This window comes from Gymnoscopelus microlampas (assembly GCF_963454915.1).
Source record: "Gymnoscopelus microlampas genome assembly, chromosome: 3".
Lineage (NCBI taxonomy): Eukaryota > Metazoa > Chordata > Actinopteri > Myctophiformes > Myctophidae > Gymnoscopelus > Gymnoscopelus microlampas.
In genome coordinates, this window is record NC_139940.1 from 8,434,511 (window position 1) to 8,450,506 (window position 15,996).

Here is a 15,996-nt window from a genome sequence, read left to right on the forward strand (position 1 = left end):
ACGGCCCGCCACTTTTCAAAATACACCTCTCCCGCTTAGCGGAGAGTGTGGCGTTGTAGAGGGGGTCTCCCCGAACGCGTGTGTATGTCACAAGTGCTGGCATCGCCAGCCGTCTCCGGTGCGGTGTCCACTATTGTCTGAAAATCTCTGACCTCACTGGACGGCCCGCCACACTTTTTTTTACACCTGTCCCGCTTAGCGGAGAGTGTGGCAGTGTAGAGGGGGTCTCCCTGAACGCGTGTGTGTGTCACAAGTGCTGGCATCGGCAGCCGTCTCCGGTCCAGTGTCCACTATTGTCTGAAAATGTCAGAAAAGGGCACTTTTCTGACCTCTGACCTCACTGGACGGCCCGCCACACTTTTTTTTACACCTCTCCCGCTTAGCGGAGAGTGTGGCAGTGTAGAGGGGGTCTCCCTGAACGCGTGTGTATGTCACAAGTGCTGGCATCGGCAGCCGTCTCCGGTCCAGTGTCCACTATTGTCTGAAAATGTCAGAAAAGGGCACTTTTCTGACCTCTGACCTCACTGGACGGTCCGCCACACTTTTTTTTACACCTCTCCCGCTTAGCGGAGAGTGTGGCAGTGTAGAGGGGGTCTCCCCGAACGCGTGTGTATGTCACAAGTGCTGGCATCGCCAGCCGTCTCCGGTCCAGTGTCCAATTTGTATAGGCTATGCAGTCCTTTGAACAGCATTTATCCATTTAGATAATGTTTTAATGTTTTAAAAAACGTTTTTGTTACACAGAAACATAATATGTGTTATATAGCTTCGTTTAAATGCTTAATTTATAGTTTTAATGTGCAAATGAACCGTTTTTCAATGATTTTCAATGGTTTCTTTTTACTCTAGAGGGTACTCTTATTCTGAAGAGATCGTCAACCGGAAGTCTTATTTCTGCTCCGTTATTTCTGCTCACGGAACACAGCTCCGACCGACCGGGGCAAGGCGCTGTTGTTTTGGACACACACACAAAAAGGGTGAAAAAACACACACACGGGGGAACCCCTCGCGCTGGATAATACCGATCATGACGCAGTAATAATAACACTACTAGTAATAACAACAGGGACATAAGGCTGGGTTTTATAGGAGGAGGACTGAAGAAAGAAGGAGGCAGACTGACTGTGTGAGGCTGAAGCAGGAGGAGTAGGCGCGGCTGCACACAGTGTGTGCGTGTGCGTGCGTGCGGGTTAAAGGGTGAGTATTGAACTGGTGCTGCTGGATATAATGTGGGGGAATAGACAGAACACCGTTAGCCCAGTTAGCCTAGCATCATCTGGGCTGGAGAGGACAGGACAGGACACACACACACACACACACACACGCACACGCACACGCACACGCACACGCACACGCACGCGCGCGCGCGCGCGTGCGTGCGTGTGTGTGTGTGTGTGTGTGTGTGTGTTTTTTATTTGATGTGATGTAATTTAAGGCTGAAGCTGTAACAGTGAGTGACCATCTGGACGGGATAATAAAAAGCAATGGCTGCTTATTATTTTATTTACACCGTCAAGTGATTTGTATTCTACACATACAGTGGTGCAGTGGTCGAAACATCCATTCTCTCTCTCTCTCTCTCTCTCTCTCTCTCTCTCTCTCTCTCTCTCTCTCTCTCTCTCTCTCCCACTCCCCATCTCTGTTGCTCCCCAATCTCTATTTGTCTGTCTGTCTGTCTGTCTGTCTGTCTGTCTGTCTGTCTGTCTCCCTAGTCTCTCTCTCTTTCTGTCTGTCCCCCATGTCTCTCTCCCCATCTTTGTCTCTTGTCTGTCTCTCTCCCCTCCATCTCTCTCTCTCTCTCTCTCTCTCTCTCTCTCTCTCTCTCTCTCTCTCTCTCTCTCTCTCCTCTTTCCCCATGTCTCTCTCCCCATCTCTGTCTCTTCCCTGTCTCTCTCCCCTCCATCTCTCTCTCTCTCTCTCTCTCTCTCTCTCTCTCTCTCTCTCTCTCTCTCTCTCTCTGCTCTTTCCCATGTATTTGTGCCTCCCCCCTCTCTCTCTCTCTCTGTCAGTCTCTTTCCCTCTTATAGGAGCAAAGGTCTGCAGCTGTCTAAAAAATGACTTCAATAAAGTATAATGCTGTGATGCAGGGGGGAAAAAGGCACACATTTAGCTGCAAAACAAAAAGACAGGAAAAGTCAAAAAGCATTATATTTCAGGCAGTGATTTTACCAAACAAAGGTGAACATCTGTATTCAAACATGCATCTAAATTGTTACGTTGCTGAGCTAAAATATATGGTTGCTGACTCCACCAGTGCAGTAGATGTTGTCCTGCTGAAATGCATGCCACAGTCAAGAAACAGACACAGCTTTTTGGGACACGTTGGGTCTTCTGACCTGACTCAGAAGACCCATCATTTGTGAAGTATGAAGCTGAAATTGCTGTCCTAAAGACCTCAGCACAGCCCGGTGGATTTGGAGTGGTATTATGGGTTTCTTTTTTCTCTATTTTTGTGGTTTAAGCTAAGCACTTTCAACCTGCTGGCATTCCTATTTTGGGACATACATAACATTAGATGGACAACATTAAAAGAATAGTTGAAAATAGCAAAAAACAAAATAGCTGATCTATAACCCACACTCCACTCTCCCCGGTTTAGTTTGAAGAGCCGATCGTTATTTATTTATGAGTTGGCCTGTCACGATCATGACATTTTAATTTGCCAATTAATTATCATATAAATAACTCATAACTAATAAATAACAGTTTTCTGTTTGCTTTGTAAACAAAAAAAAATCACAGGGCAGATAACTTAAATGGACAACATCATGGAAAAGATTATGCAAAATAATTGCGATTAACTGTTGTGAATTTGCGATTATAACAGCTCTATTTAATTCACTATAAAACATTTTTTTCTAAAATACCAAAAATTGTAAATCTACAAGTTTGTAGATTTGCTATTTTTGCTATTTTTGTCAGACACCATTGAATGACAAAGTATAATACAATAAGTCAGTTAATCATTCAAATCGATTTAGTCAAGGATATAAAAACAATAATAGTATATTATTATTATTATTATTAATATTACACACACACACACACACACACACACACACACACACACACACACACACACACACACAGACAGACACACACACACACACACACACACACACACACACACACACACACACACACACACACACACACACACACACACACACACACACACACACACACACACACACACACACACACACACACACACTGGAGCACTATAACATTGAAACTGATGAATAGGCACTCTCTCCTGATTGTAATTGTGAAATTGGCAACAAACCTGAAAAATATATTTTCTGTTTATTAAAGAGCTGGAGACTGAGACGGGGAGATCCCCTGTTACTGAACAAACACTCCATAGCAATGATTACTATCACAATATAGAGCTTAAACAAATATATTTAAAGGGACTACACCATGAATTTAGAAAAAATAAATAATATTTAATATCATATTGTTTATGTCCCTGAAACGTTTTTCAAAAGGTTTGAGCCTAAATCAAGCCTCAGATATACTCATTCCAACTAACTCCTCTCTGGCTTATAAAGCACTTTCACCTGCAATACCACATTGTCCTGTTTGGCACAGGGCGCTATTGAGCCAGTTTGGACCAGTTTGTATGCATGCAGGCAGGGATTGTACGTCACGTCAGGGACCAAATCAGTTTGGCCTGTTATGAGACCAATTTACAGAAAACCCCAGATTTGCTGTGAAAGCCTGAGTGTTCAAACTGGGGTCTTTTTGGGGGTAGAAGAGAGGTAGGGGAGACCAAAAACACACATAAAAGAAGAAAAAGTTAAAATTCATGGTGTAGTCCCTTTAATACCACTTACTACTTTAATTAAAAATAAATAAATCACAAATAATAAGTATCCAGTTCCCCCCAAATACATAGGAGGGATTATAGAAACGTGAAAGTGTAAAAACGTGTGTCAAAGCAGTGGTGGAAAGTAACACAGTACAAGTACATGTACTCAAGTACTGTACTTAAAGGAGAGACTTCACCCATTTTCAACCTATGCTGATATAATTGGTCCTCACTGATGCTCATGATAATATGGTAAATTCTTTCTCTACTCGGTCTGTGTCTCATAGGAGGGCTGTGAACAATTCAAAAACCCATCTTCGTTTGGCAGGGTCTTTTTAAAAAAAAAAGTATATTTTGATGCCAATACCTTTTGTACTTTTACCCAAGTACATTTTGAATTCTGGACTTTCACTTGCAACAGAGTATTGCTTCATTGCACCATTGATACTTTTATTTAACCCATTAAGACATGGAACGCATCTGTGTCGCTTTTTGATTTGAGCTAAAAAAGCATTATTTTACACTTTGGCTATTCAAAAATAGCAGATATACAAGCTCATAGCACGGCACCGAGTGCCGCGCTATGAGCTTGTAGATCTGCTATTTTTGAAAAAATCTGAAAATGTGTGCAAATCTTTGAATATATATTGTTTTAAAGCGAACATTTTAAACTGAAATCTTTGCTTCTGGGGGTCCCTGGAACAAAATGTTTTGAGATGGGGGTCGGCGGCCAAATAAATATAATTTTGGTGGTCCTTGACATGAAAAAGTTTGATAGTTTGACATAGAAACACATTTTTTTTTTCAGAATACTGTTGGGATTTAGAAGACATTTATAGAATCGGCTTCAGGTCTTACTGGGTTAAGTAAGAAATGTGAGTACTTCTACCACCACTGATTAAATAGGCGGGATTATAGAAACGTGAAAAGTGTTCGAGTGTTAAGAAGAATGCGTGTCAAAGTGTGTTCCATTTCACTGACTGCACCACTGTACAGTGGCGTGCACAGACATTTTGAGGGGCAGGTGCTCAAGTAAATTATACTTTTTTGTTTACTTGGTCTGCTCTTTTTTTCCCTCTACACCTATACCTCTTTGCCAAAAATAGCCGATCTACAAGCCCACAACGCCTCGCAGCGCGAGGCGTTGTGGGCTTGTAGATCGGCTATTTTTGGCTAAAGTTCTCCTCAGAAAAGGGATGCTAGGTTTCGAGTGGTTATGGTAAAAAGAAAAATCATATCACATAAAGATTTAGCGGACCCCCTGTAGTAACTCTGAGGACCCCCTAGGGGTCCCGGACCCCCTGTTGAAGACCCCTGCTGTAAACTGGGAAAAGAAAAACTTTTTTTTCAAAAGGGCAGGTGCTCTAGCACCACCTAGAGTCTATCTGTGCACGTCCCTGCCACTGTAACCTTGCTTCCCCTCCCTTCCCCTGTCTCCCCTCCTCTTCTGGTCCACTGATCTGAGGGGAGACGGGGGGACGGAGGGGAGCAGTGAAGGCGACATGCAGCAACAGATGTTGACGTCCTGGTTCCACCAGTAGAGGGAGGGCAGTATAACCGGGCCAGTGAGAGAGGGTGTGTGTGTGTGTACCGGGAGCTCTTGAAAGGTTAACCCATTAAGACCTGAAAGTGTAAAGTGTAAAAACGTGTGTCAAAGCAGTGGTGGAAAGTAACACAGTACAAGTACATGTACTCAAGTACTGTACTTAAAGGAGAGACTTCACCCATTTTCAACCTATGCTGATATAATTGGTCCTCACTGATGCTCATGATAATATGGTAAATTCTTTCTCTACTCGGTCTGTGTCTCATAGGAGGGCTGTGAACAATTCAAAAACCCATCTTCGTTTGGCAGGGTCTTTTTAAAAAAAAAAGTATATTTTGATGCCAATACCTTTTGTACTTTTACCCAAGTACATTTTGAATTCTGGACTTTCACTTGCAACAGAGTATTGCTTCATTGCACCATTGATACTTTTATTTAACCCATTAAGACATGGAACGCATCTGTGTCGCTTTTTGATTTGAGCTAAAAAAGCATTATTTTACACTTTGGCTATTCAAAAATAGCAGATATACAAGCTCATAGCACGGCACCGAGTGCCGCGCTATGAGCTTGTAGATCTGCTATTTTTGAAAAAATCTGAAAATGTGTGCAAATCTTTGAATATATATTGTTTTAAAGCGAACATTTTAAACTGAAATCTTTGCTTCTGGGGGTCCCTGGAACAAAATGTTTTGAGATGGGGGTCGGCGGCCAAATAAATATAATTTTGGTGGTCCTTGACATGAAAAAGTTTGATAGTTTGACATAGAAACACATTTTTTTTTTCAGAATACTGTTGGGATTTAGAAGACATTTATAGAATCGGCTTCAGGTCTTACTGGGTTAAGTAAGAAATGTGAGTACTTCTACCACCACTGATTAAATAGGCGGGATTATAGAAACGTGAAAAGTGTTCGAGTGTTAAGAAGAATGCGTGTCAAAGTGTGTTCCATTTCACTGACTGCACCACTGTACAGTGGCGTGCACAGACATTTTGAGGGGCAGGTGCTCAAGTAAATTATACTTTTTTGTTTACTTGGTCTGCTCTTTTTTTCCCTCTACACCTATACCTCTTTGCCAAAAATAGCCGATCTACAAGCCCACAACGCCTCGCAGCGCGAGGCGTTGTGGGCTTGTAGATCGGCTATTTTTGGCTAAAGTTCTCCTCAGAAAAGGGATGCTAGGTTTCGAGTGGTTATGGTAAAAAGAAAAATCATATCACATAAAGATTTAGCGGACCCCCTGTAGTAACTCTGAGGACCCCCTAGGGGTCCCGGACCCCCTGTTGAAGACCCCTGCTGTAAACTGGGAAAAGAAAAACTTTTTTTTCAAAAGGGCAGGTGCTCTAGCACCACCTAGAGTCTATCTGTGCACGTCCCTGCCACTGTAACCTTGCTTCCCCTCCCTTCCCCTGTCTCCCCTCCTCTTCTGGTCCACTGATCTGAGGGGAGACGGGGGGACGGAGGGGAGCAGTGAAGGCGACATGCAGCAACAGATGTTGACGTCCTGGTTCCACCAGTAGAGGGAGGGCAGTATAACCGGGCCAGTGAGAGAGGGTGTGTGTGTGTGTACCGGGAGCTCTTGAAAGGTTAACCCATTAAGACCTGAAGCCCATTCTACAAATGTCTTCTAAATCCCAACAGTATTCTGAAAAAAACATATGTTTCTGTATCAGTGGTGCTCAAACCTTTTCATGTCAAGGACCCCCAAAATTATATGTATTTGGCCGCCGACCCCCATCTCAAAATGTTTTGTTCCAGGGACCCCCCCCCAGAAGCAAAGATTTGAGTTACAGATGTTCTCTTTAAAATATATATATATTCAAAGGTTTGCACTAAGTTTTCACAAATTTTCGAAACATTTTTTAGCTCACTTTAGATTTCTTTGGCTATAAAAAAAAAATAGTGGAGCTACAAGAGTTTGTAGATCTGCTATTTTTGAGGGGGGAAAAGGGTCCCTGGAACAAAATAGGGGGGGGGGGGGGGGGTCCATATCATTTTGGGGGTCCTTGACATGAAAAAAGTTTGAGAACGACTGATATTATAGCGACATAAGCATTTAAAAAAAAACCTGTTAGGATTTAGTAGACATTTGTAGAATCCCCAGAAGCTTTGACATGATTTGACTTTGAAAACATATTCATTCAAAGATTTGCACCAGTTTTCACGATTTTTCAAAAAAGATAGCAGATCTGCAAGGCCTGCCGTGCTATGATATTGTATATCTGCTATTTTTGAATAGCCCAAATTATTAAATAAGGGTTATAGCTTAAACATCTTAAATGACACAGTATGCTTTCCAGTGGTGGAAAAAGTACTCAAATTCTTTAGTTAAGTAAAAGTACCAATACTGCAATATATATAAATACTCTGTTACAAGTGAAAGTCCAGAATTAAAAATGTACTTGAGTAAAAGTACAAAAGTATTGGCATCAAAATGTACTTAAAGTACCAAAAGTAAAAGTACTAAAATATTTGAAAATAGCAGATCTACAAGCTCACAACGCGTCGCAACGCAACGCGTTGTGAGCTTGTAGATCGGCTATTTTCAAATAGCCTAGGTATAAAATAGGGCTAAAGTGGTTAATGTATGTTTTATAATGTAATAATTTATATCTGCAAAGCAACTAGTAACTAAAGTTTTCAAATCATTGTAGTGGAGTAAAAGTACAATATTTGCCTCTGAGATATTGGAAATACTCAAGTAAAGTACAGATACCTCAACATTGTGCTTAAGTACAGTACTTAAGTAAATGTACTTAGTTACTTCACACCACTGATGCGTTCCCGGATTGCATGGGTTAAAGAGAGGACAAGGGAGCTGCTGTTTTGAAATGGGACGCGGCCTCCAGGTGAGAGAGAGAGAGAGAGAGAGAGAGAGAGAGAGAGAGAGAGAGAGAGAGAGAGAGAGAGAGAGAGAGAGAGAGAGAGAGAGAGAGAGAGAGAGAGAGAGAGAGAGAGAGAGAGAGAGAGAGAGAGAGAGAGAGAGAGAGAGAGAGAGAGAGAGAGAGAGAGAGAGAGAGAGAGAGAGAGAGAGAGAGAGAGAGAGAGAGAGAGAGAGAGAGAGGAGAGAGGAGAGAGGTAGAGAGGTGTTTTCCCTCTTCTATCGCAGTGACAGCCCAGGAACTAGGAAGTGGAAAGGATCATAGGCAGAGAAGCGTAGTAGTACAGTACTTACTCACAGAGGTTTAATAATCCTCTGCCCAAAACGAGCTGCCAAACATGCAGTTCTGGGATCTGCTGGGCTGCACCAACGGAGGTACGTAGGTGCTGTGTCTGTGTGTGTGTGTGTGTGTGTGTGTGTGTGTGTCTCTCTGTGGGTAACTGGGTTACAAACAGCGGTGCAGTGAGTGAGTGGGATTTGAAGTGAGCGTGTTCTCTGTGTGTGAGGAGGAGGTGTCCGTCTGCTAGCTGAGGGCAGGACAGGAATTCACTGCTCTCACCGCCATGCAAGCAGATGCATGTGGAAGGAGAGAGTCAGTGGCATGGTGTTGATTTTTTGACAGCAAATTTTGATTTAGTTTTTTTAGTCATGGTCTTTTGAATAAAATTCCATTTAGTTTTTTTAGTCATGTTTTTAGTCATCTGAAATGTTGTAGTTTTTGTCTAGTTTTAGTCGACTAAATATCTTAAGATTTATAGTCGACTAAATCTACAGTTGATTTAGTCGACTATACTCTATGTTGGCGGTGCCTTCATGGCGTCGTAATGGCTGATTTTACACTTGGTTGCATGCTGAAAATAGCCGATCTACAAGCTCACAACGCGTCACGCTGCGACGCGTTGTGAGCTTGTAGATCTGCTATATTTGCTATTTTAGTTTTTAAGTGATACAATGAAACATAACAGTTTTGGACATACTGTAGGCCTACAAGGTTTCCACCCGACAGAGATGATATAGGGCTTAAGTGGTTAATGGATAGTGCCAGCTATCCCCATGGCAACAAAAACAGCTCCCATTTACTGTCATTTGTCAGTTTATTTTACTACCGTGTGACAGCAGGTTATGGGAGAGAGTTAATTGGCCGCCCAGGCCAGCATTGTTTTGTGATGTTCTGTGTGTCCTGATGAATCCGGCGAGAGACACACGCACACACACACACACACACACACACACACACACACACACACACACACACACACACACACACACACACACACACACACACACACACACACACACACACACACACACACACACACGCACGCACCGGATGATTTTTTTGTATATGTTTTCTTCTATCTTGAGAGCGTTGAAAAGCTGGTAAACAACAACAAAGAGAAACAGCAGAACGGCATGCTTTGGTGCCTGGGCTGTCGGGGGTATAAATAATGAAGTATTTTTAGAGACAGGGGTGTCAAACCCAGAGTCTTAACTTAACTGTGAAGAGATGCTTTCAGAGTTGCATTGATCTTCCATGAGACCAGTAGACCAGGGGTCTTCAACGTTTTCAGGCCAAGGACCCCCCTAGCTGAGAAAGAGATAAAGCAGGGACACCCTACTCTATATTGTATAGAATTGTGTTTCAAATTAAAGTTTTTTTTTTTTACTTAGTCTGCTCTTTTTTCCCTCTACGCCGATCTACAAGCTCTCAACGCCTCGCAGATCTGCTATTTTCGGCTGATGTTCCCCTCAGAAAAAGAATTCTAGGGTTCAAGTGGTTAATGTAAAAAAGCTAAATCCTATCACACAAAGATTTGGGGAACCCCCTGTAGTAGCTCGGAGGGCCTCCGAGGGGTCCCGGACCCCCTGTTGAAGACCCCTGCTGCCTGTAGACTATGAGATTGTGTGTGTGTGTGTGTGTGTGTGTGTGTGTGTGTGTGTGTGTGTGTGTGTATGTTTTCATCTAACATGAGCATTCGCTCTGTAGTCTGATCATATGATATATATTGTTGTGTGTGTGTGTGTGTGTGTGTGTCACCCAGTGTTGATTTCGTCGACAAAACTATTGACTACCTTTTTTCACTGCCGAAAACAAAATAAAAAACAAATTAAAAACTAAGCTATGGTGACTAAAACTACTACGACTAAATATACTGACCATTTCGTCAACAAATTGTAGGACTAAGACAAGTCATGATGGGTGCAACGCGACGTGTTGTGAGCTTGTAGATCTGCTATTTACGGCATGCAGCTAAGTGAAAATCAGCCAGTTTTGATGGCATCACGCCACGGCCCGCCAAAAAAAACATTTTGACGACTAAATCAACTGTAGATTTAGTCGACTAAAATCTTATGATATTTAGTCAACTAAAACTAGACTAAAAGTGAAACATTTCACATTACTAAAATATGACTAAAACTAAATGGAATTTTATTCAAAAGACTATGACTAAAACTACATCAAAATTGTGCGTCAAAATCAACACTGGTGTCACCACAGAAAACAGACAGAGTAATGATTGTCATTCTCTTTTTGGCTGAGGTACGGTTGATACAACAGTTCTCCATCAGCTGGTGTTCACCAGGGGACAGTTGCACCACCTCACACTAAGTTCAAACTCAAGCCTAGTTATAGCTTAAATGGCTTTAAAAAAAAGCAATTTAACCCATTTAGCCAGGAAAGTATCTGTGTCATTTTTAGATTTCTTTGGCTATTCAAAAATGTTTTGTTTTGTTTTTTTTATGTGAAAATGTGTGCACATCTTTAAATATATATATATTTTTATATTTTATATTTTATTTATATATATTTTTTAAAATATATATTCAAAAATGTGCACTCATTTTCACGATTTTTCAAAAAATAGCAGATCAACAAGCTCATAGCGCGGCACTCGGTGCCACGCTATGAGCTTGTATATCTGCTACTTTTGAATAGCCAAAGAAATCTAAAATGACAGGGATACTTTCCCGGATTGAATGTGTTTAAGCTATAATTAGGCTAAGTTTGAACTTAGTGTGAGGGTGGTGCAAATGGCCCCTGATCCGCGCTCCAAACCGATTCGGAAAAAAAATACTTACTGTAGCTTGGCGTAAAAACAACTGAATAACTACACGGTACAGCTATCCTGTGTCACTCCTGTCATCCCCTGAGGAATACATAAACCAGTATCTGACAATGGATTGTGGAGGGCGTTGGAGGATGAGTCTGGGGGGGGGGGGGGGCGGGGGTTGACTACAGAACACTGTAGGAAAATAAATGATCAGTTTTTAAATGTTTATTTTCTACCAAAAGTATGTCGTTTTCAGCTGTTAGCATTAGTTATGTTTATACACACGTAAGGTTACACTTCAGATACTACTGTACTCGAGGTGAATCATGTGTTGTTGGCTTTGTTTGTACACGTTTGTGTGTTATATGTGTGTGTGTGTGTGTGTGTGTGTGTGTGTAAGGGGTATGGTATGGTATGGTATAGAGTAGACTGCTTAACCACATGAAACCTAGTGTGCCTATTCTTGTGGCGAACATTAGGTTAAAATAGCCGCTCTATACGACCTTGTAGATTGGCTATTTTCAGCCAAGAGATTTGGCGAAGAGGGGAAAAAGGAGTGGGCGGAGCATAGAGCCTGAGACCTCGGTCAGACGGTCACCTAAGTATATAATAGGGTTTAAGCGGTGAGAGGTCAGTTCTTTTAGGCAAATGACACCGTCATTCTGTGGAGTATAAATCAGACTTGACCCTCGTCTCCCCTATTCTGTTTTAACCTCACTCTCCCCTTCCCTTAGAAGTTTATCGTTTCAATGGTGTAAACAAAACATTGTACTTGCGATGGTGGCGTGCGAGGAAGGTTCTGCTGTCTTGTTATTAAGAAGACAAAAAGCCACGCTGTCTCTCATGGTGTTCCAGTTGCGGTCGTTCAAACTCTGCCCTGTCGAATTCCAAGGTGTCTGTCTCTCTCTATCTCTGACACCCATCCTGTGCCTCAGGCTATGGTTTCTTTCTTTATGGTGTTTTGCTATCTGAGGCTGAGCCACAGCTGGAGCCCCAGATACCTGATCAGATCTGTTTTGGCAGATGAATCAATGCAGCTCATAGTAAAATCCATATTGTACATAGACAGGCACAGCTGTATAGCTCCTCATTTCAAACTGTTGTTTAAGTCAGGGCCCCCAAATAGCCATAGCCTCTGGCTGTTCCTCCCTATTGTGAAATGACTTAAAACAAATTAAAAAAAGTAACATAAGGCTAAGTCAAAAGCCAATCTATAAGCTACATAGAGATCTGCTATTTTAGCTTTTGTGATTTTTTTTGGGGGGGGACAATAATGACATGCTCAACATTTACATTTAAATTCAACCATTTTGTATATAATATTACTTTTATTTATTTCATTTTCATCTCTCCTTAATTGCCCCCCCCCCCCCCCTTTTTGAAAACCACTGGCTTAAAGGACGACTTAACCGATTTTCAACCTATCTTCATATGATAGGTCCTCACTAATACTCATGATAAAATGCTACCATTTTTTCCTACTTGGTCTGTGTCTCATAGGTGGACTGTGAACAGTCCAGAAAGCCGTCTACCAGTGACATCATCGTTTTTTGTCAGGGGGGTGGCTCTGCATCGTTTATGATATTCATTAATATTTGATACAGCCTGTTTCTGGCGAAAATTGAATTAATCCTGCCTTAAAAGTCTTAAGAACTATTACTTCTGTTCCTACAGCAGCCGTGTTCACGGGAAATGTAGTCTTTTGGTTGTTTGACTCGTTTCTAGTGTTTATATTGTGTTACTCTTTGGGTAAATGTGTACATTTACACTTTGACAACTTTAGTTACTAGTTACTTTGCAGATATAAATGATCATATTATAAAACATACATTAACCACTTTAGCCCTATTTTATACCTAGGCTTTTTGAAAATAGGTCTGTGGCCCAATGAAAGTCAGTTTTGGGGGTCTGTGACATGAAATAGTTGGAAAACCCTGGACTTGGAGACTTGACATGGGTGTTCCCCACATCTCCTCCACATTGTGACGCCTTGTGAGCTTGCAGATCAGCTATTTTTGCAGTATACATAGCATAGGGCTTGTTTGTTGTTCCTTACTCCCCTGAATTGCCAAGACATGCATGAGATGATGCAATCTTCAACAGTCGTTCATTTTGTTGTATAACATCTTGTTTAAAGCCAGGTTGTTTTGTAGGAAGCAGCCCTGTTACATAACCCAGATATTTATACCAAAAAAAGTGTGAGAAAGTTAAAATTTCAAGTTAAAATGTCAAGTTCATTTGCCACTTTTCCTAATTCGGGCATGTCATCATAGGCAGAAATGTTCAAAACAATTCCAATAATGTCAAAACGCATTGCGTGAACTTTCAGATTGGCGGTTTTCTCTAGTTTTGAAACGGGGCTTAAATGGTTAAAGCAGTTTCACATTCTTCCAAAGACGGCAATAAACTACAGGTCCCCAAAACTCCTGTCACCTCCTTGAGACCATATGTGGACACGTGTGTCTCCCAGAGCACAGATCAGGACATTGAGTTGGTGTGGACGACTGCTGTAGTTGGATTAACAACCAAATGAATCTGTTTTAACAAAACAAAATGATCAACCAAATGATCATTGTCAAATAAATGAAATTGCAAGTGATTTCAGTCAGTGACTGTGATAATTATGCACTGTATGACAGCGTTTATAGTATTCCATTTTACTGTGGTGGTGGCGAACAGCCACATCTTTTACTACAGTTACTGCTCACTCAGTTACTTTGGATTGGATTGGAACACACAAAATATTTGAATAATCATTCGGAACAGAGGATAGTTAATTATAAAAACAAATCCAACCCAAACATCTCTCCTGTCCTCTCCTCTCCATGCTGTCGTGCAGTGGTTACCAAATGGTGTGCAATGACACAAATCCAGGTGTGCCTTTTGGCTTTTGTGACAACCAGACATTATACAGCTATCCAAAAAGTGCAGCATTTTCAATCTACTACTATATCGGTACTTTCTGTGCACTTACTCCCCAATACAGAGGCTATTTCTATATCTCTATTAAACTTTTTTTTTCAATTTTAACCACTTTCAACCTGGTGTCCCTGTTTTCGGCCTTATAGGCAAAAGAATATACATTGCATTTATGTATTTACATTAAATTCTTTCACAAAAATGGAGCAAATACCATATCTATAGCTTTTTTGTGGCTACAGGCGTATGAGATTTGCCCATTTGGTGTGAAAACCGCTGTTTTAGGGAGGAAGACTGTCGATAGATACATAGTTGGTAGTTGTCTTGGCGTCACTAGTTTACTGTCTACTGTAGCAGAGCCTTTATGGTTTATTGTAGCCAGAGGCCATGGAGGGAGAGAGAGAGAATTGTATGTATAATACACCATAGTTGACTAAAGTGCTGTACAGTATGTACAAAAAAAAAAACAGCATAAAATATACCAGACAATAACAGGTGCTTAAAACATGGAGTGTTAAAACTACATAAAATGTTGCTGATATACAATAACACAAATAACAAAAGATGAAAACATTCTATGACATGGAGAATGGTTTACTTTAACCCATTTAGACCGGGAAAGTATCTGTGTCATTTTAGATTTCTTTTGGCTATTCAAAAAAATAGCAGATATACAAGCTCATAGCGCGGCACCGAGTGCCGTGCTATGAGCAATATATTTTTTAAAGCGGACGTTTGTAAAAATATTTAGTTCCGGGAACCTCCAGAAGCAAAGGTTTGAGTTAAAAAATGTAAAATAAATAAATAAATGTATTCAAAGATTTGCACAAAATGTTTAAGATTTTTCAAAAATAGCAGACACTCTGTGACACTCTGTGACACTCTATGAGCTTGTATATCTGCTATTTTTTTTATAGCTCAAAGTATAAAATAGTGGTTATAGGCTAAGGCTAGCTAAAAATCTATGTATGCGTTCCTGGTCTTAATGGGTTAAAATGGTTCAAAGGCGGGAGAAGTGAGGGGCGTTCAAGGAAAAAAATGTGTCTGTTCACGTCAGACTCTTTCAGACGACAACCCTATAGTCCGAGAAAGGATGTGTTTTGCTTCAAACTCTCAAATTCTGTTATAGATTTGTAATATCATTTCTGTGCAGTGTGTTTTCTCTGCATTTCTTATCTGTCCTTCTGCTGCTTGTAAAACACTTTAGCGCTGCATTTTGTGTGTGAAAGAGGCTGTTTAAAAAAAAAGTTTATGAGTATTAGTTTGGCTCACTTCTGGTGGAGAGATAGGCTTATAGCCAGAATATTCCTGCTGACACAAGTAAAGCATCAAACTAAATATGCAGTTGTGAAACCGTACATCATTTTTTTGCGCTTTTGTGTGTGTGTGTGTGTGTGTGTGTGTGTGTGTGTGTGTGTGTGTGTGTGTGTGTGTGTGTGTGTGTGTGTGTGTGTGTGTGTGTGTGTGTGTGTGTGTGTGTGTGTGTGTGTGTGTGTGTGTGTGTGTGTGTGTGTGTGTGTGTGTGTGTGTGTGTGTGCAGTGGTGTAAAGTAACTACATATATTTACTTAAGTACTGTACTTAAGTACAATTTTGAGATATTTGTACTTTACTTGAGTATATCCAATTTCCAATACTTTTACTTCTACTCCACTACATCTCAAATATATTGTACTTTTACTGCTGCAATTATTTGAAAACTTTAGTTACTAGTTACTTTGCAGATGTAAATTATGATGTTATAGAACATACATTAACCACTTTAGCCCTATTTTATACCTA

General features: G+C 40.9%; 1 protein-coding gene across 3 annotated transcripts in view; it reads left to right on the top strand.

Annotated features, from left to right (window-relative positions):
- Positions 1–990: 990 nt before the first annotated feature.
- The window catches only part of LOC311039254 (focal adhesion kinase 1-like), a 129,629-nt gene continuing 114,623 nt past the window's right edge, over positions 991–15,996 (top strand). For 2 of the 3 annotated variants that reach the window (XM_084048987.1, XM_084048984.1), the window contains exon 1: positions 8,493–8,618. In XM_084048987.1, coding sequence (XP_083905113.1) covers positions 8,582–8,618 — 37 coding nt within the window. In that variant the 5' untranslated portion in view covers positions 8,493–8,581. Of the gene's footprint in view, positions 1,198–8,492; positions 8,619–15,996 lie in introns of those variants that run through there. The other variant, XM_084048986.1, reaches the window with a different exon arrangement.